The sequence below is a fragment of the Lissotriton helveticus genome, chromosome 6 (assembly GCF_964261635.1).
Source record: "Lissotriton helveticus chromosome 6, aLisHel1.1, whole genome shotgun sequence".
In the NCBI taxonomy this organism is placed as follows: domain Eukaryota; kingdom Metazoa; phylum Chordata; class Amphibia; order Caudata; family Salamandridae; genus Lissotriton; species Lissotriton helveticus.
Genome location: NC_136067.1, coordinates 50,990,835 through 51,012,311, shown reverse-complemented (window position 1 = coordinate 51,012,311; position 21,477 = coordinate 50,990,835). Strand labels below are relative to the sequence as shown.

At 46.8% G+C, this 21,477-nt stretch overlaps 1 protein-coding gene across 7 annotated transcripts in view; it reads left to right on the top strand.

Annotated features, from left to right (window-relative positions):
- Positions 1 to 21,477, top strand: part of DNAH8 (dynein axonemal heavy chain 8) — a 10,041,960-nt gene that overhangs the window by 3,099,909 nt on the left and 6,920,574 nt on the right. For all 7 annotated transcript variants that reach the window (XM_078647354.1, XM_078647353.1, XM_078647356.1 and 4 more), the window contains exon 24: positions 2,077 to 2,183. In XM_078647354.1, the coding sequence (XP_078503480.1) occupies positions 2,077 to 2,183 (107 nt within the window). The remainder of the gene's footprint in view (positions 1 to 2,076; positions 2,184 to 21,477) is intronic.

The following is a 21,477-nucleotide window of genomic DNA, read 5'->3' as shown; positions in this document are numbered from 1 at the left end:
GCCTCCCTCGCTGGAAGGACTCCCAGCAGCAGGAGGTCAGACTTGTGTCTGTGGCAGCAGCATCCATTTTGTGATGCTGAGGCTCTGGTTAACTTTAACCGGGATTCGTGGAAGTAACATGTCTTCTCCCTCTAGAAGGGTGGAATGCTACCCCCGTCACCAGAACTGGCGAGGGGGTAGTATTCCAAAGCGTATGACACCTTACACGACATGTTTTGATAAAGCCAAACCAAAGTTAGCATTTAACCGCGAGGTTCATAATGCACTTAAGAGTATATGGTATGGCAATATCCTAGAACAGCTATAAGGACATGGTTCCGAAAGCTGCAGACAGGCTCAGCTCATGCTAGAGCACCATCTCACATAAAACCAAGCACTCTGCCTCCAGGATTGGTAAGGCCTGTCATAGGAGTGACTTATAGGTGTATATGTGTCTAGATATAAGGTTAGATATAGGTATACTATATCTAAGCAAGGGGTGATTACACGACCTTGCCCCAGCTGAGTGATCAGCCAGTTGTGTCAGTTTGGATGGCCAGCCAGGAGTGGCAAAAGATATGCTGCAGTCCCTGGTAGGCCTCGGGTGCACCTATGCCCTGGGTACCTATGGTACACTGTACAGGGACTCACAAGAGTGACCCAATATCCAATTAGGTATGTACCTAAGGTACATGGAGTCCATTTTATAGCGAGAGCAGATAGCCTGGGGCCCTGATTAGCAGGATCCCAGGCCAACTAAGTCGAAAACCAGCTAAACACAAGGCAAACAAATCTGGGGTAACCATAGTCAGGTATCCACCTTCCTACAACCAACACCTCAGTCTTCTATCCATTTAGTTCAAGGCTGTTGCTAGGTATCCAGTCAGTGACATGCTTTAAACTGGATGGAAAGAGCTGTTCTGTCAGGTGTTAGGGAGATGGGTATCTGGGTATCATCTGCATATTGCACCATTGAAAAACCATTCTCCATTGTTTATTTATAGTTTTATGTTTAGTATTTGCCTGGTTTGAAGTAATTTCCTTTTCCTTTTAAACTTAAAAAGGACTTGCTAGACAAGTGCTATTTTGTGCTTTGTAGAGTTCGGAGTTTCTTTCCCTGACATCCTCTTTGTTTAAGCTTTGGACAACTGTACGTCACAATTCTGACAGTCAATTGCTAAAGGGGTATTCAGTGTTCAGTATGTGTCCGGCAGTAATGTGGCCTAGGGCTTTGTCTCCCGTCTTTTGTTCACCTTATTCTTTACAGGAATTTGACTACGAAGCTTCTCTATCAGCCCCTAGGAAGTAGTTCTGATGCTCGTAGACGACAGAGCCATGATCAATGTAGAACGTATGTAAAATACAATAGTAAGGGCCCTGGTTTGGTCAAGATCAGAGACAAAACAATAGGATGGTGTTTTACATTGTGAACTCTGTGACAAATGCAATGATAAGGGGTTTCACTTTGTGTGCTCTTTGACAAAAACAATAGGAAGGGTTTTACATTGGAAATTCCATGGTAAACACAATAACAATGGGTGTTAATTGTTTAATACCGGAAAACTGTAGCCGCACTGAATAACTTTTTTCTTTTAATGTCCATCACCACCAAGTAAAACATGGAAGTGAGGCAAAAGAAAAAAAGAATGAACCTCACACTGTGGGAGAAAACTCCGAGAGTGTGGGTTCATTTTGTTTTTTCAGTAAGAAACTCCCACTTTGGAAGTTTGTTCATGAAAAACAAAAAGTTTTGAAAAGTTTTGTGTATGTCTGTCAAAACCAATGCCACCAAAATCGATGGTGGATGTTCACCATATTTTTTGTATATTGAATGGAACAGCGGTCATGGCAGTTGCTTTCAATGTATGCAGATGTCTTCTGTGCCAGCTGACAACTCTAAATTTGGCAGGTAGAGTACCCTTTGGATGATAGAGCTCACTACTTCGCCTACCAAACTCTAAATTGGCCACTTTATCTGGATTCATATTATCAGCATGGCGTCTTTGCATGCAACCACTTGTTTCTTGTTAGATAGATCCTAACTGAAAATGAAACAAAGAAGATTCCATAAACATAATTGAATATTTATTTCCACAGGAATGCAAAGAGGTGTATACCCATTTCAGCCATCAATTGGTAGACAGTCTTCAGAAATCTACACGACAATCGCTGGATGCTCTTAAAAAAAGGTTATTTGTCTCGAAGTAAGTTAAAAACCAAAATGTTTGCCAATATGCAGCAAACACACTACACATTTTTTTCAAATGTAAGACGATATATGGACAACAGCATTCAATTGCGTTTACAGTGTACTTTATCCTCTGCCGTGCAACCCTAACACACCTAAAGCAATGATCCAAAACGTATTTCATTTATTTGAGATGCTTTGTAGGTATTTGCAAATGAGTGTACTTGCTTCTTTTTGCGTGATACATTCAGAAAAAAAGTTCAGAAAAAAATCATCAGCCAATCAGAGACCTACATTTTCTGGTAATAATTTGAAATTTCCGTTAAGAGATAAGTAAGAATAATGCTAGAGGTAATTTGTCCGTATGTAATGAAAGGGAAAAGGGAGGAGTGAAAATCCTTCCTGGAAGGAGCGTAACACAAGCCCCTGCAGCCCCCGCGGTGCGGGGGGGCCCCAGGCTCCAAGGGCCCCCCTCAGCACAGCACTCTGGCTGCAGAGCACCTGATTGCTCCCGGAGGGGGGCCCTTCACGAGCCTTGCAGGGAGGCCCCCTCGAGTTTCGTTACGCCAGTGCTTCCTGGTGGGATTCCAATTAAGGATCATACACATTTAAGCACACATTTAGAGCGCTTGACTTATAATTTCAAATATTTGGTAATGCAATTACTGCATTTTGTACCATTGTTTTGGTTTAGAGTGATGTGTCAACATTGCTTTGAAGTACACTGAAGCCACAGCGTGGCAAAACTGTAACAGAGAGCACCAGTGAACAGATATTGCCAACTCACATACCAATGATTGTAGTAACAGTGGTGATACTACGTGCTCTATATTATGCATTCTCAGCATTCATGAGCTCTAGATCGTCGTGAATACAAAACTGTGGTATTCCTAACTACCTTGTTGTATTTGTAATCACAGCTGTGTCGTGAACAGGCACAGTTGTGAGTGTCATTATGAGGTTATTGGATGTGGGTTCCCATGGTGACGGAATGTGTTCACTTGAAATGTACCTGGCAGTTGGAAGAGCTCCTGCTTATGGATGGCTGGGAGCTTCTGTAAATAAAAGTACCTGAACCTTCAACTGCTCTCCAGGCTATTTATGCCTCTACACTTCATCGTATTTTGAATTGCTACACTAGCGTAGTCATCAGGATACGAACCTGTGTGGGTAGACTTTGGGTAGACTTTCCAAGACACAGCATTTCCTTTGTGGTCATGACAATGCAGCTGTTGCTCGTTGTAGCTGATTGGGGGATCTAAGACTCAGCTCTCACAGCTTCACGCCAAAGCGCGCGCCAACAGTTCTTCAGCTGTGGGAGTCTTTCCTGCTTGACTGTGCCTGCGCTGATCGGCACAGCTTGACATGACATACCTAGGGTGCGTAGCATACTGATGCATTTCCAGGTTTACGAATCCTCATAAATCTGGAAATGTGTCTGGTTCCATGGGTGCTGCGTAGGAACACCCACATGAACACCCATGGAATGCCCCTTTCACACACAGTGCTGCATGTAAAAGGGCTGTATTTACAAGGACAGGAAAAGCCACGCAGGGTGGCTTTTCCTGTCCTTGTAAATATGGGTCAGTGAAATGCCCTGCCAGTGCGTCAGAAAAAGTGATGTACTGGCAGCGCAAGGGACTTGTAAATCTGCCGCTGTCTTCCTATAGAGGTTATGCTTTTGCTGGGGTGTGGTTGTAACGCCAAGAAAACAAGTACAGCTGGATGTGAATCCTTTTGAAAATGTAAGGATGAGTTAATGGTCAGTAAGGGTTGCATTTCAGGGGACCTGAGTTAATCCCTACGGTGAAGCTGAGGGAAGAGCTGCTCATAATTCTCACATGGGATGTCTAAATATAAGGAAAGGCTACGTTGTTCCTTCTGATGGCCTGGAATGGATACAATGATTGAGAGGCTTGTTAGAGAATGTTCATTGTACGCACTCAGTGAGAAGATAAAACAAACCAGGTTTCCACCCATGGAGGTCAGGAAATTAACAGAGGGTCTCTGTTGTAAGATAGCCTTAGACATTTTGGGACAAATCTATAATGAAGGCTTGCAAAGATTTGTTATTGTTGCGATTGACATGTTCTCCACGTGGCCTGAAGTTTGTATTTCTAACTCTATTGACAGCAATGATGTAATTAAATTCTTTGATGTTCTTTTTGGTCGTGAGGGATTCCCACGGGCCATTCTCACCGACAATGTGGTGCAATTGCTCTCTAAAGAAATGAATATGTTACTGTCTGATTGATCTATTGCCCACAAGAAGTGTTCGCTGTATCATCCAGAGATCAATGGAATGGTGGAAAGGCTAAACAGAGTTCTTAAGGAAACAATATCTTTGGCCAAATCTAATCTGGAAAGAATGATTATTGAAGAAGGCCAGCCCTTAGCTGCCACCACCCTACTGTTTAGCCTGCTGTCTGCAGCGCCGGGACACCCCCGTTGGGGGTAGCTGCGCGCTTTACAAGCTTCAAAAATAAATAAATAAAATAAATAAAGGTCGAAATGTGTTGGTTAACTCCTCATTGGACCATGGGTAAAATGCCTTTGCAGCTTTTAAGGGGTAGGTTACCTAACACTTTTGTGGAACCTCCCTGGGTCAATGAATTTGAATGTAAAATTGGTGGGTTGGCTGGTGTCTCCAGGGGACGGAGTGGCTGCTGCGGTGTCAGGGTGTCAGGTGGATGGTCTACGAAACTGTCGTAGAGGTTTTTGATCTTGAGGTGGAAGTATGTTCCAAGCTTGTCGCAGAGGTCTTGGGACGGGGTGATGTCTGTGGCTTCCCTGCTTGGGTTGGTGAAATCCTGAATGACACTGAAGAGTTCCTTGGTGTTGGTGGAGTTGGCAAGTATTTTGTTGTGGATGAACTTCCTTTTGGTAGTTCTGATTTGGTCGTGGTAGTCCATCATGGCATCCTTGTAGTTGGAGTCATTTTTGGTAGTCTTGGAGTTTCTCCAGTTCTTCTCCAGGCGTCTGCAGGTGCGCTTGGTTTTTTGGAGATCGTGCTGAACCAGGCTTCTTTTCTGGGGCATTGTTTGTCGGGTTGCGTAGCGGGGCGAGCTCGTCTGTGCAGTTTGCTCCCTGAACTGGTTCCAAATGGAGTATGCAAGGAGGGCACCAAATGTGCCCTACAAAACAGTGTAGTGGCACTAGCAAGCACCCCAACCCAGTCCCAATACACTAAGTCCTGTCTGGGAGGTGGTCGCATCTCCCTCTGACAGGAGACCTATTGTTCTATCTTTCCCTGCTCAAGCTTGTCTCAGCAGCTGGAGGGCAAAATCTTGTCTCTGGTGGCAGCAGCCATAGTTTGCTGTCCTGGTCTAGAAGACTGATACCTTGAGCACTGAGGGCCTCCCAGAGGAGCTTTACAGTGCTGCATGGAATCATACCATTGAGGTTTGATTCCAACGTGTTTGATACCAAACACATCAGGGTTTGTTACAGCCACGGAGAGATTCTTTTATTGTACAGTTAATAAAAACTCACAATTTTGAAAAATACAAATTTTAAAAGGTCAATATTTTCTTAAAACAAGTAAGGTGTCACCCCAGCACACACACGCTCGTTTCCTGCCGATTTAGGGCAAGGCACCGAGCAGCAGGGAATTTCGTGGCGGCCATTTTGGGGCGGGATAGAGCGGTGAGAGCGCTCTAGTCTCGGCTTTATAAGGAGCCCCCAGGCAGTGTCTTGCGAGTTAGCAAGCACTCGGCAGTGATCATCTTTCTGCCAAACATCTTGTGAGAGGACAGGCAAAATCGTTTGTGCTGTATACTTTGTCAGAGGACTTGGCAAAGTTTTAGGAGTCTTAATTTGAATCGAATTTTTAAAATTAGCATTTGTGAATAACAATTGTATTTCTGTGTTTTAAAAAAACCACAAAATTGCATTCAGCATACCTGTCGCCCACACGCAGTCACCCCAGCACACACACGCTCGTTTCCTGCCGATTTAGGGCAAGGCACCGAGCAGCAGGGAATTTCGTGGCGGCCATTTTGGGGCGGGATAGAGCGGTGAGAGCGCTCTAGTCTCAGCTTTATAAGGAAACGGTCTCTTTCCGCGTTAGCGGACGCGTTTTGAGCGGACGCGCCTCGTCTTCGCCGGAGTCCAGCCAGAGTCAGCCCGTCTGTGCCCGTCCGGGCCAGACCGGGACATAGGGCATAAATCTCCGTCCTTCCCAGTTTACAGGTATGCTAACAGGCGCTTTAATTAGGGCGTTACGCCCTATTAGTCATGACACCTGTATAATCTTGAACCCGCTACAAGCTGGTGCACAAACATGCCCGAAATGTACTTTTACTTTGACTAACTACCAGCCCTATCCCGATACCCCACAGGGTACTGTTTTTAGACCCTATCAACAGAGAGAGAGTTCTAATGATTTCATCTTTTATCTGATAAATTGTCGTTCACTACCCCAGCACAAATTAGATATCTTCCACCTATTGACTGAAAATAAGCCCTGTGCTATATTTTTAACTGAGACGTGGCTTCATGATGGATCGGGCCCTGATGTTGCATCCGCCCTCCCCCCGAGCTATGCTATTGCTAGGAGAGATCGGGTAGGCCAAACAGGAGGGGGTATTGCTATTATTTACAGCAGAGACTATGTGTGCAACTTTGAACCTACAGTTATCCCGAACTGCGAAGCAGCATCTTTTAAAATTACCCTCAATCCCAATTTTACCTTTTCCGGCTTATTGTTATACCGACCGCCAGGAAATAATCCCTCCTGGTCAGAAAATTTGGCTGATTATATCTTACCTCTTCAGCTGAAAGCTCAAAATTTCACTCTATTAGGAGATTTGAATCTCCATTTAGAGGATGATAATAATAAGACCTGCAAAAACTTAATAGATGACCTTACGGTGTTAGATATGACGCTATGAAATAGTGGTCCAACTCACAAAGCTGGACACTTGTTAGATCCCATAATATCAAATCTGAAAGAACTTTCATGGCTTAACACCACGCCTGTTCTCTGGTCAGATCATTTTCTACAAAGTTTTACTATCTCACTTAAGCCCAAAAAAGGTCCAACTATGACACCTTCAGAATCTTTTAGAAGAAACTGGAAATCCCTTAACTTGGAGGACCTTAACAATGCTTTGAAGGAGGGTCACCCATGTTTAGAGGGAGATATGGATAGCATTGCAGAATCAACACAATTATGGTTAACTGGTGCTGTTGACACTTGCCTGCCTTTAGCCCGTTGCAAAGGGAAAGTACACCGCCCTCCCGCCCCCTGGTTCACAGAAGCCCTGAAGAAAGAAAAATCTACCTGCAAGACTCTAGAGAGGCAGTGGCGGAAAAATTACGACCTCTACCAAAAAGAAGTCTACCGAAAGGCCAGAAATTGTTACCACTCAGCATGCATGAAAGCCAAAGCATGCTATGTTACCAACACTATTAACATGGCCGAAAATAAATCTCAGACTCTCTTTAACATGGTAAAAGAATTAGCTGGTGAACACTCTAGAGCAGAACCTACCCCCCTTAATACCCAGCAATGCCAGGACCTGGCGTCTTTCTTCATGAACACGATTGAGAACATTGTCTCTAATATTAAAAATGACAGCAAGACCACAGACAAGGAAGGTAACACTGCCCTAGTCCCTAGAGAAAAATGTCATCTCGAAGCCTGGCCTCCCATTAAATTGGACACACTGAAGGAACTATTAAAATCGATCAAATCGGGTTCCCCGCGTGACCCTATTCCTATCGGTATCATAAAAAATTTAGAGGACCCTGCTTTGAGTTCCATAGCAGAGATATTGAATGCCTCCATGGAGCAAGCTACAGTTCCTGCTCTATGGAAACATGCTATGGTCAGCCCTCTACTTAAAAAAACAGGCGTAGACCCGATGATACTGGCCAATTATCGGCCAATCTCATTATTGCCTGCTTTTTCAAAAATTTTAGAGAGGCATATACACAAGGCACTTTCAACCTATGTGGAAAACAATGAGCTCCTGCATTTGTCCCAATCCGGGTTCAGGAGTGGCTTTTCTACCGAAACGGCGCTACTCGGGGTCACAGAAAAGATCAGGGAGCTTATGGATGACGGCCAAACAGTAGCACTGGTCTTGTTAGATCTTAGTGCGGCTTTCGACACCATTTCTCACTCCATACTGCTTGACAGGCTGGGGGAGAATGGTGTCGAGGGCAAAGCTCTGGAATGGATTAGATCTTACTTATCCCTCCGCACTTTCCAGATCTCCTCTTCGGAGGCATGTTCTGAGGTATTCCATTCTCCTCATGGTGTGCCGCAGGGATCAATCCTGAGCCCTCTGTTTTTTAATTTGTATCTACGACCACTGGCCAATCTTGTAGAAAACTTTGGTCTAAGTTTAATGACCTATGCAGACGACTCGCAAGTCCTGTTTTCACTCTCCAAATCCGACTTGTCTGTCCCTTCTGCATTAAAAGTAGGCCTCCAAGAAATATTTAGTTGGATGTCAGCCAACCAACTCAAATTAAATGGAGATAAGACAGAGGTCCTACTGTTAGGAAATAGTAAAGACCTCTGGAACGACTCCCATTGGCCATCGTCATTAGGCAAACTCCCACCTTCAGCCTCTCAGGCTAGAAACCTTGGGGTCATCATAGATGACAGTCTATCTACGACTCAACAAGCAAATAAAGTGGCAGGTATTTGCTTTACCATTCTTAAATGGTTACGCAAAATAGTCTGGATGTTGCCACCCACTACCCAGAAGACCGTGGTCAATGCCTTAGTGACATCTCGGCTTGATTACGGTAACATCTTATACCTGGGTTCAAACAAGGCAGTGATAAAGCGTCTACAATTAGTGCAGAACGCTGCGGCCAGACTGCTCTGCAAAATCCCTAGATACGCTAGGATCACTAAACATCTTAGGGAGTTGCATTGGCTTAAGGTTGAAAATCGAATTCGTTTCAAGGCCCTGAGTTATTTATTTAAAATCAAAGCTGGCACTGCCCCCAAATATCTACAGGCACTTGCTAAACCCTACCTCCCAAATCGTAGTCTTCGTTCAGGCACAGCTGCAAACTTTGTGGTACCAAGGTTTAAACGGGCCAGAATAGGCGGGAGATCTTTTTCCTACCTGGGCCCAACGCTGTGGAATTCACTGCCTATTCATATACGCAAGGAGGAAAGCTACATGAATTTCAGAAAAAGTGTAAAAACATGGTTATTTAATAAATAAATGCTTTGACTGTTCTCTCTCCAGTGGTATCGTGTTCATGCTGGTCCGGCGCCGGGAAACCCTTTGTGGGTAGCTGTGCGCCTTACAAGTGCTATAAAATAAAATAAATAAATAAATAATAAGGTGCAATAGCTCAGGTGTTAAAAGTATAAAAGTCTCAGCTTTGGTTACATAAGAATCAGTGGGGTTTTCGTGGCCTTGTTAGTTTTCAAAATTCGAAGACCGTGATAGCCAGGGGTGTTTGCTCTATTGTTGTTTTTCTTCTGCTTGAGAAGACCCTCTGGATTTTTCGTTCAATCTTGTGGCCACTATATCAAAAAATGTTGTTGTTCTGCAGTTTAGCTGAGTTTTGTCAGGATTAAAACAGAGCATCACGGCCTGCCTGCAGCTCCTTATGCCCTTCTGATTCCATAGAGCCCGAAACAAGGAGCGCCTTATGTCCTGTAGGTTTGTGCAAATGCAGATAATGTGTATGAGGTCCTCTTTCGCAGAAAGACAGAGGCGGCATTGATTAGCAGGATTCTCCCTTGTCCATGGAGCCAGGTGCGGAGCTATAGGAATCCTGCCCATGCGCATATTAAGGAACTTGTTTTTTGTCTTCTGTGTGAGGCCCATCGTTAGATACCCTTGTGGTTTTAGAGCGCTGTAGCCATTCAACACGACCCATCCGTGAGCTCTTTTAGCTAGGGTGGCTTTGTCCTCAATTGATGAGACCATCTTGGTGACTTTTGACACCACTTTTTTAAAGGTGCCAAGGTCAGTTGCCGACTCCCATAAGTCTGCAAGTCCTAAGACCTTCAATGATTCCATTAAATAGGTCCTTGCAGGTGAGTTGACTCTGATGGTTAGTTCGGTCCAAAGGTGGGCGTTTAAGGATCCGTGGTTGGCATCTCTGATTTTCCGCCAGCTTTTTAGATATGCGCCTCTTCTCTCCACCGCTTGTTTCTGGAGGCCGAATTCGAGGCGAATTTGTGCGGGTGATGAGTTGGTGGGGAGATGAAATATTGCCCTGTATGCTCGACTGATGGTTTTATCTAGTGTTGTTGCATCTTTGCCTCTCATGGATTCGCTACCATAGGTAAGCATGGGCTGTAGGCGAGCTCTTAATACCTGTAGGAGAGGGCCCAGTGATCGTTCAGGGAGTGCTTTCTGCAGAGGCTTTATCGATAGGTAGAATGTCGTGCCCTTTCGACGAATTTCCTCTAGTTGTTGTTTGAAGGAACCATTACCGTCTATTGTGACGCCTAGGTATTTATAAGAGGCTACCTGGTCTAACCTCTGTCCGTCCAGGAACCATGCGGGTTTCCGTTTTTTGTGATAGTTTATTGTCATTACTTTTGTTTTGTTTAAGTTAATTGTTAATGAGTTGGTTTTTGAAAATGCGTTGGTTTTGTCAAGGAGATGTTGGAGGCCGACGGGGGATTGACTGATGAGGACTAGGTCGTCTGCATAGAGGAGGTTTGAGAGGGAGATGTTGCCTAGTCTTGGGGCATGGGATTTAACTGTCTCCAGTTCACCAGGGAGGTCTGCAAGAAAGAGGTTGAACATCGTGGGGGCTAGCACGCAGCCCTGTTTCAGGCCTTTACTGGTCTTGATTTGTCTCGAGAAGTGCGAGCCAGAGCCCAGTTTGATCCTGACCCAGGTAAATGTAAATGTAAATGTAGTATACTTGTAAAGCGCACAGCTGCCCCAGCAACGGGGCGTCCCGGCGCTGTATAACTCTGGGGAACCCGTCCTGGCTTTCCCTGTGGGATGGTCCCTTGCTGGGAGTCCCCAAGGTGGAGCCAGGCATCCCCGGAATTGGTGGGGCCGTTGTGGAGATTAGGCAAGCTAATGCCCAGAGTTGCCGAGTGGAACCCCTGATTAGAGTAAGCACCGAAGCGAGAATTATCGAGTCCACTGACCAAGGTCCACGACCCTGCCGTGTCGGGAATTGAACCCTGGTCCCAGGCTGACTTCTGCTCTCGGGCCTGCCGCCTCTAGCCAGTGAGCCACACTACTCCACTAGGTGTCGGTGTATAACATTACCAGCTGCTGTAAAAGTGGGCCTGGGATTCCCCATCTGTCCAACTTCCGCCAGAGTTTTTTTTGATTTACGTGGTCGAACGCAGCGCTGTAGTCAATAAAGCACGTGAAGAGAGAGCTCTTGGAAGCTTTTGCTGCGTCGGACAAAAGAGTTAGCGCCATGATGTTTGTCGAGGTTCCCTGGCCGCTGCGGAATCCAGTTTGGGTTGCTGGGATGATGTTATTTGCTGTTGCCCAAGATGTTAATTCCTCCAAGATTAGGCCTGCGTAGTATTTTGCCTCTGTATCGATTAGGGCTATAAGGCGATAGCTACTTGGGTCGTTCCTGGCTCCCTTTTTGTAAATTGGGCTTATTATCGAGCCTCTCCAGGATGTTGGTATGGTTGCTGTTTCTCTTATTGCGTGCAATACTGGTGTCAGGGTGTTGCACCAGAAGGCAGTGTCTTGCTTGTATAGTATGGGCGGTATCCCGTTGGGACCGGGGGCCACCTCGAGTTTGCCCTTTAGAATTAGTTTTCTTAATCTGTCCGGTGTGTCCTGGAATGAGTTCTCTTCTCGAAGTGCGGTTGAGTCGAATGTTGGTAGTAGGCGTTTAGCCTCAATTGGATTTTGGTCCTTGGTTGGTTTCCGCCTGCAGGCTTGGATTTTATTGTTGGAAAATATGCCAAGGTTGTCCGGGCTCTTGTGCACTGCGTCTGACCTGTCTCCCCCTGCAGGCTCGGCCTTTGCAGGGTCGGCTTTATTGAAGTGAGCTGATAGGTAGGTAGCCCAGTCAGATTCGGAGATGTTGGAGTTAATGCCTTTGTGGCCTGGTTGTCGGAGGCTGTGAATGATCTTCCAAAAGCCGGAACTATTCTTCTGTTTGGAGTTGTGAAGGATTTTTACCCAGAGGTCCTCGTTTAGTTGCCTTTTTCTTTCCCAGGTTTTCTTTTTTAACTGTGCTTTTAGCTTGCAGAGATTCTTTTGGGTGTCCTCGATGTTGGGGTGTTTTCGGAGTTCTTTAAGAGACTTTTCTATTTCTCGCTTTATATTTTTATCTCTGCAGTTGTTATTTTGCCGTGTATGATCCTGGCGATGTTGTTGCCTTTTTGAGTTTTTGTCTCTGTTGCGTGTTTGGCTCCTAGTTCCATTACGAAGTCTACCCAGGCATCAAGGGGGTTATTGTTTGAGCTGGATGTCTGGTGTATAATTGTTTTAGCGCTATTTAGAAGTTTCTCAGGCTTGGTGGGCTTGCATCTTATTCTTCTGTAGTTGGTGGTGTGTTCTTTGACGATGTATCTTTTTGCAGCTGCTTCGTTCATGCAGGTCAGTCCAAGATTGATTTCTAGCGGCAGATGGTCACTTTGGGTGCTTTCTCCTATCTTGAACCGCCAAGGTTACCTACAAAACGGTGGTTAAGGCTTACTACCGGGACATCCGCCTGGAAAAAAAAGCTTATTTGGCCAGGAGAGTGGAGGCTGCCTCCAACTCCTGCAAGGAGATTTTCTCCATTGTGAGAGAATTTACCTCCCCCTGGGCTAACACCTCGGACGAAAAACCTTCAGGTACCTGGGCTACGGACCTTGCTGATTTTTTTACGAGCAAGATCCAACGCATCCAGGAGTCATTCCTGGCACCAGTATCTGCGGGCCAGACTGAACCTGATAACATCATATCGCCACAGGCTGGGCCAGGGGTGACGCTGAGTGTGTTTCCCCCACTCTCTGCTTCCGACTCCCTGGCTCTAATGGGAAACTTAAAATCGGGTTCACCCCTTGACCCATGCCCGGCTAAATTTCTAGCGAAAGTCGCGGAGGTGATCAACCCGCTGGCTAACCCGCTGCTAAATCTTTCGCTGAGGCTTGGGGCCAGATGTAGGTAGGCTTTTACCGGGTGGTAACGGCCGAATTCGGCCGTTACCACCCGGTAAAAGTAATTTGACATGTAGGTCCCTGTAATTTACAGACTCGGTAAATTTACCGATAGGTAAATTTACCGAGTATGTAAAATACCGAGTCGGTATCATTACTGATTCCGGAAAATTGGTATGTAGGTGGGACTCTTCTGAGTCCCACAAGCAGTACCACATCGGTATTTTACCATCAAATACTACTTGATGGTAAAATACCGTTTCTGGTGTGCATGCACATGTGTGCATGCACACCTATGCCATATGACAGGCAGACCTGCCCTTAGGGCAGGTATGCCTGCCACATGGCACCCGAGCCTCTTTTGGGGGTGCCAGAGGGTGTCAAAGTGACACCCCCTGCACCCTTGTGACAGTCGGTATTTTCCGATGTGGTAAATACCGACCGGTATATGCCCAATCAATCCTATGGGCTTCAAAGCCCATAGGAATGCATGGGCATTAACTGGTCGGTATTTACCACATCGGAAATTACCGACTGTTTCCGATTCGGTAATTGCACATCTGCAATTACCTACATCTCGGTATTTTTATTTTCCGACCTCTTAAATACCGAGTCGGTATGACTCGGTATTTAAGAGGTCGGTAAATAAAAATTACCTACATCTGGCCCTTGGTGTGGTCCCACATGCCTGGAAACAGGCGATGGTGATCCCCTTGCTCAAAAAGCCTGGTCTAGATCCGAAGGCCCCTGTTAATTATAGGCCTATTTCTCTGTTGCCGGCTATCACGAAGGTTCTGGAAAAGCACGTTCATGGCGTGCTTTCCAATTTTCTTGAATCTAATGAGATCCTGCATGCCACCCAATCGGGCTTTCGTCCCCATTTTAGCACAGAGACTGCGCTCCTTGAGGTCTCGGAAACCATTAAAGGAGTCCTGGACTCTGGGGGCAAAGTCATGCTGGTGATGTTAGACCTGTCGGCGGCGTTCGACACCGTTCCCCATGGTGGTCTTCTCGCTAGACTTTTCGAGATAGGTCTACGGGGGACGGTGTTGGACTGGTTTTCCTCCTTCCTAGCCGGCCGCCGGCAAACGATCTGGGCTCCGCCTGATTCCGCCGCGATGCCGCCTCTGGGAGTCGGGGTCCCTCAGGGCTCTATTTTGAGCCCGACCCTCTTCAACATCATTATGACCCCATTGGCGGCGCTGGTGGAGTCGCATGGCGCCCAGATCGTATCCTACGCGGATGACACCCAGCTCCTCTTTTCTTGTAAAAGAGGAGGTGACTTTGATGGGGAGAGTATTCGGGATTGCCTTGGGGCTGTGTTTCATTGGTTCCATCTGAGCAGCCTCAAGTGCAATTCCGACAAGTCCGAGGTGCTTTTCTTTGGGTGTGACACAGAGCCAGACTGGCAGACCTGGTGGCCAATGGATATGTTCCCTCCTTCGCGTTCCTCTCAGGTTGCTAAAAATCTGGGGGTTAAGATGGATAACAGGCTAACCTTGAAATCCCAGATCCTGGGGGTGGCGGGCACCTGTTTTGGCATCCTTAGGATGCTGCGGAGGTTTCTTCCCCTGCTATCCGAGGAACATAGGGCGTTGACAGTCCAGGCTCTGATTGGGTCCAGGTTGGATTATTCCAACATTCTTTACCTGGGCCTTCCAGAGTACTTGCTACAACGGCTTCAAGTAGTGCAGAACGCCGCTGCCAGGGCAATTTTTGGTCTTAATAGGCGTTCCAGTGCCTCGGGCCTGTTGGCAACTTTGCACTGGCTTCCTATCCGCAAGCGGATCGCCTTTAAGGCATTGACCTTGGCCTACAAAGCTCTTCACAAGGGAGGAGCTAAGTACCTCCAGAAGAGACTGGTCTTTTATCAACTGACCAGGTCTCTGAGGTCGGAATCCCTGTACCTGGCTGTTGTCCCACGGGTTAAGAAAGCGCGCCTTGGTGGCCGCTCTTTTGGACTGCTGGCACCTCAGCTGTGGAACTCTCTGCCGCTGGCTTTGCGGGGAGCCACTAGCCTGCTGGCTTTTAGGAAGGGCCTTAAAACGTGGCTGTTCACTCAGTAGTCTGTCTTTTGTAAATTTTCTGGCTGATTCTTCTTTTCTTTTATCTGGTGTTATGTTAGTATGTTGCAGTTTCTTCTCTTTCTCCCATAAAGCGCCGGGACACTCTTTTGAGTAGCCGAGCGCTATAGAAAAGTTTTAATAACATAACATAACATAACATAACATTGAACGAGCTTATTTTCTCATACAGTGGAAGTGATACAAGCATGAAGTCAAGGTGTGAAAAAGTGCTTGATGAGAAATATGTTGGTGCTAGAGGGATGTCCTCAATGAGTCGTCCGTTGAGCACTCTTAGGTTTAATTGCTCAAGGTCTTGTACTAACTGGGTTGAGGTTTTGGTTTGTTTGTTTCGTGGGGGGAAAGCTTGGCTTGGGATTTTCCAGATGGTGTCCATTTCTTTTGTCATTTCGTCTGAGGTTTTGTCTCCGAAGAGGTTGAGGTTGAAGTCTCCTGCCATAAGTATGTTTTCCATATCCCCCTCGACCATGAGCCTTGTCAGTTCTTTGACAAGTTCCCTTGACCCAGATTTCTTGTGCTTCGGGTGAATGTATGTGTTTATGACGTGTAGCTGTTGGATGGCCTGTTCGTTTTTGACTGTAAGTGATATGAGCTGTATTTCATTTGGTGGGGTGATGTTTGCCCTTTTTTCTTCCACTGCACCAATGGTAGTTATTGAGGTGAGTATTGCAAGTCTCCCTGAGCTTCGGCCATATTGAGAACCTCTGGTTGCCGGATGGGTCAGCGTAGTGTAGCCTTGTAGAGGAATGTCATTTAGTTCCCATGTTTCCTGGAGGAGAATCAGGTCGAAACTGTTTAAGTAATTTAATGTGTCTAGGTCCTCCAGTTTGTCTGAAAGGCCATTAATGTTCCAACTGCATATTTTGATTTTAGTGGAGGGGGTCGTAGGGTCAGGTGTTGAGAATGGCACTTTTTGTCAGTTGGGGTCATCTCCAGGTATGGTGCGAGTAATTTTTAGACTACTTGATGCTGATTGCTGGGTGGTGGGATTGTGAGAGAACGATGTATATTTATCCAGCCCTGGGGAGTAGCTAAGTGCTCCTTTCATCATTGATTTGGCCAGATGGGTGCGTTCTTGTTTCCTTTCTTCAAGGAGCAGAGTGGGGTAGGCTGGCTTTTTTTCTGCTTCGAGCTTAATTCCCCACTGTGAAAATGTTGGAGATTCGTTCATAAAAGTTTGCTACTTCCCTTGATGACCATATGGTCTTTGTTGTTTCGTTTCCTTGTGGGTGGGGGGCTGGTTGAAATTCAAGTGATAACATATCGGTGGTTTTTATATTTTTTAATTTCTCTATTGAATTAATTAACTTTAAAATATTACCCCTGTTTAAGGTGTCCACTCTTCCTCTGGAGATAAATTCGGGAATGAATAAGATTGTGTCCGCGTCCATTTCCCCAAGGGGAGGTGTTTGCTGGTGCATTTGTTGCTTGATATGGATAATCCCATGTGGCTTGTGAATGTGCGAAGTTGTTGTTCCGCTATTGGATGTCACCTCCTCCGATTTCTCCTTTGCCTGGCTGTTTTCTGAGTGAGCAACACTTGTTGATCGGCGGTTCTTTGTTGTTTCACTGGTACTGGTCTCATTTTTATTGCAGATGCATTTTTCTGGGAGGTCTTTTGGTATAACTTCAGTTTGGATTAGTTTGGGATCCTCTCGGGACTGTCTACTTGCTTCCAAGGTTAGTTGTATTGTTGCTGCTTGGCAGGCCCGTTGCCCCTTTTGTTCCTGATCTAATAGCTTTCTGGTTGCCGGATTTAGTGGTTGGCAGGCGGGGTTCTGTTCTGTTCCTGCTTCTGTTTGCGTCTTTGTTTGCGATGGGTTTGTAGGTGATGGTGGGAGATTTGTGAGTTCCCTTTGATGTTTTCTATCACCTGAAATGAAATGAAATGAAAAAGGAACTTAATTAAGCGCACTGTGGCCAAGCGGCTTCCTGGCGCTGGGGGTTAGGGGAGGAACAAGGTGGGGGGGGGAGGGGAAGAGGAAAGGGAAAGGAGGGAGAAAAAAAACGGTTTCGACACTGCAAACAGAGGGGCTAGCCAGGGAAGGCCTGAAGGAAAAGAAAAGTTTTTAGTGCTTTCCGGAAAGCCAGGTAGGTGGGAATTGATCGGATGGAAAATGGAAGACTATTCCAATACTGCGGGGCTAGCACCGAGAAGCGGGTGCCGCCGATGCGAGCTTTACGGTAGCGGGGGATTTGAAGAAGAAGTTGAGAGGACGAGCGAAGAGTGCGAGAGGGAATGTAAGGAGTGACCAAAGAGACAATAAACAAAGGGGCAGAGTGGGTGAAGGCTAAGAAAGCTAAGCAAGCTAATTTGAAAGAAGAACGGAAGCATACAGGAAGCCAGTGAAGGGACTTAAGGACAGGCGTGATGTGGGAGAATTTGGGGAGATGAAAAATGAGTCGGGCGGCCTGGTTCTGAATGGCCTGGAGTCGGCGCATTTCATAAGCGGGGATGCCGGAGTAGAGGGCATTCCCGTAGTCGAGACGGGAGGTGATAAGAGCTGAAATGATAGATTTAAGGGCGTCAGTGGAAAAAAAGCGGGATATCTTACGAATGAGGCGGAGGGATAGAAAGCAAGATGAGATTACAGCACTAACTTGTGAATGAATGGAAAGGTCACTGCTGACTTTAAGGCCTAAAGTACGAACAGTGGGAGCTGGGGTAGGGGGAGTGCCAAGAGGGAGGGGCCAGTAAGCACCTGGCAGCTTCTTATCTCTCGGTGTGATGAGATGACTGTGCTCTTCACTACTTTCCGGTTCTGTTGTTTTCTTATTCCGGCCCTTTCTTTTTTGCTTTCGTCGGGCCCGGGCGTTAGGTGGGCTCTCCACTAACTCAGTTTCTCCTTTTTTGGGGATGTTCTGAGGGGGTTCTTCAGGTAGGCTTGTGGTGGATGGGGGCTGGCGCCACGGCATGCTTGTTTTTATTTTGTGTGGGTCTTTGCTGTTTCCTAGTGTCCCTTTGATGTGAGGGGTGTCGGGCCTTCCCTCTGTTGATAGAAGTTTTGTTGTAGTTAAATCTGTTTTAGTCTTATCATGCCTTTCAATCATTGGGGGAGGCTTTATGATGTTTGTTTTTATATCCTCCAGAAGATTTCCCAACATCGTGGGTATGGATGATAGTTTATCGATAATTGGCGAGCAGATGCAGTTGGTTCTTTCGATTTGAATTAAATTAGCTGACTCCTGTCCTCTTTTTATTAGGCCGTTAAGGTCAGCTAGTTTTCTGTCGATCCCCATGGTGGCTTCTGCTAGGCTTTGTAAGACTGTCAATTGTAAGTCAAGCTTGTCCGATTGATACTGAAGTGCCGTTGAGGATAGCTGTATTGTGTTAAGTAAGGTTGCCCAGAAGGGATTAAGAGGATCTCCGGTCCCTTCTGTGGCCAGATGGGAGCATTCTTCGCTGATTCCGTTAGTAGGTCCTGTTATGTTATATGCTGCCACTAGCTCACTCCATTCTTGGGATACCAGGAAGGTCATGTCCCTGTCTGGGGAGCCTTGATCCCCTCTTGCAAAGTTTGGTGACGAATTTGCAGGGTCGGGTTGTGATCCCGGAGTGTCAGGAACCACGGTGTGGCCTTGAGTTTTTTGCTCTAGTTTTGGATGGGTATTGGGTGCTTGGGGGGATGCTGGTTCTTGATTTGTTATTACTTCTGCCACCCCTTGGGGTGTGTGTGAGGAGGGTTTAGTTGGAGATGGCTGTTTTATTTTACTATGAGGCTCCAGGGGCCCTTCCAGCTCTGGAGGGAGTTTCCTTGGTGTGTCCTCCTCTGGTAAGGGACTTGTTTGGTTTGTTCTCTCGTTTCGTCCATCAATGGTTCCCTCGATTGGATCCTCTGATGACGGGGCTTGGCCATTGATGCATTCTAGTGGCTCTTGCCTTCTGATTTCTTTTGGCCCGTTGTCCCCAACGCCTGCTTCGCCTCCGACATGTTCCGTTCTTTCCCTTGGGGTCGGTGCCTTGTGTATTTCTGCTACTATGTAGCTTTTCGTTTGTGGCAGAGCGTTGTTTGCGTTAACGGGTTGTAGTGGAGATTGGAGGTCCATGATGGAATCATTTGAGGAGAAGATAACATTTCCTGGATTTTTTAGGAAGGCAAATTTTGTATAAATTTTCGGCTGAAAATTGTGTTTTGTTTCCGTTTGCTGTCCCACTACATTGATTAATTGGTGAATGTTTTTCCTTTTGTTGCTTCTAGGTTGTTCTGAAAGTTGGGTTGGGCTGTGATTGATGTCCTTGTCGGATTGCAGTCCACCAGTTTGCGAACCGTCGGTTGTGCTAGTGTTGGTTTCGTTGGGGCTGCTTTCCGGCAGGGTGATGACGCTTGTTATTTTGTCTTTTTCTTTGTTGCTATTGGTAGCTCTCTTGTTTTTTTCCGGTGATGCTGAACTCGTGGTTGTGTTGTTTCTTTTTCGTTTGGCTGGTTGCTATGTTAGAGGTCTTCGTTCTCTACCCGACCTCATGGTGATCCGACGAGTTACTTCCAGGGGGTCTAGAAGTCTCACAGACTCACTGTGTCTCCGTGCCTCCGTGTCTTTTGTCACCGAGACTGTGCTGTTGCTGCTGCTACTGAGGACCCCCGTTTAGGTGCTTATTGCTGTGGTGATTTGCGGTTGATTGCAGTGACTCGGGCACTCCCTCCTTGCCACTCAGATCCCACCCCTCCAACTAACTACCTCAACTCCTGGAACCCAATCACCATTGAAGACACCATTCGCCTCATGAACTCAATCCACTCTGGCTCACCTTCTGACCCCTGCCCCCACTACATCTTCAACAAAGCTGACTCCATCATCGCTCCCCAACTCCGCGATGTCATCAACTGCTCCTTCGACTCCGCCACCTTTCCAGAAATATGGAAACACGCCGAACTTAGCGCCCTTCTGAAAAAACCAACAGCAGACCCCTCAGATCTGAAAAACTACCGACCCATTTCCCTCCTCCCTTTCCCGGCCAAAGTCATCGAGAAAGTCGTCAATAGCCAACTAGCAGCCTTCCTTGAATCCAACAACTCCCTAGATCCCTCACAGAACGGCTTTCGAGCTAAACACAGCACGGAAACCGCCCTCATTGCAGCGACCGACGACATCCGAGCACTCCTGGACAACGGTGAAACAGTGGCCCTCATTCTACTCGACCTCTCCGCCGCCTTCGACACTGTCTGTCACAACACCCTCATACAACGCCTCAACAACATCGGCATACAAGGAAAAGCCTTGGACTGGATCATCTCATTCCTAGCCGGGAGAACACAGAGAGTCCGACTCCCCCCATTCTACTCAGAGCCCACCGAAGTCATCTGCGGCGTACCTCAAGGCTCCTCACTCAGTCCCACCCTCTTCAACGTCTACATGAGTCCCCTCGCCTCCATCGCACGTCAACACAACCTCAACATCATCTCCTACGCCGACAACACCCAGCTAATCCTTTCCCTCACCAAAGACCCCAACACCGCCAAAAATAACCTTCACGAAGGCATGAAAGAAGTAGCCGAATGGATGAAACAGAGCCGCTTAAAACTCAACTCAGACAAGATGGAGGTGCTCATCCTTGGATCCTCCCCCTCAGCTTGGGACGACTCCTGGTGGCCTTCCGCTTTGGGATCTGCGCCCACACCCACAGACCATGCACGTAACCTTGGCTTCATTCTAGACTCCTCCCTCTCAATGTCCAGACAAGTCAACGCCGTATCGTCCTCCTGCTTCAACGTCCTCCGCATTCTCAAAAAGATCTTCCGCTGGATCCCCCTAGAAACAAGAAAGACTGTCACCCATGCTCTGGTCACGAGTCGACTGGACTATGGCAACTCACTCTACGCAGGAATTACAACAAAATTGCAGAAAAAGCTCCAGCGCATCCAAAACGCATCAGCGAGACTCATATTAGACATCCCGCGCCAAGAGCACATCACCGGTCACTTGAAAAACCTCCACTGGCTCCCCGTCAACAAAAGAATTACTTTCCGCCTTCTTACCCACGCACACAAGGCCCTTTATAATCTTGGACCCGAATGCCTCAACACCCGACTGTCCTTCTACTATCCCACCCGCCAACTAAGATCATCCGATCAAGCCCTCGCCGCAGTCCCGCGCATCCGAAAAACCACCATGGGTGGCAGATCCTTCTCCTTCCTGGCAGCCAAGACCTGGAACTCACT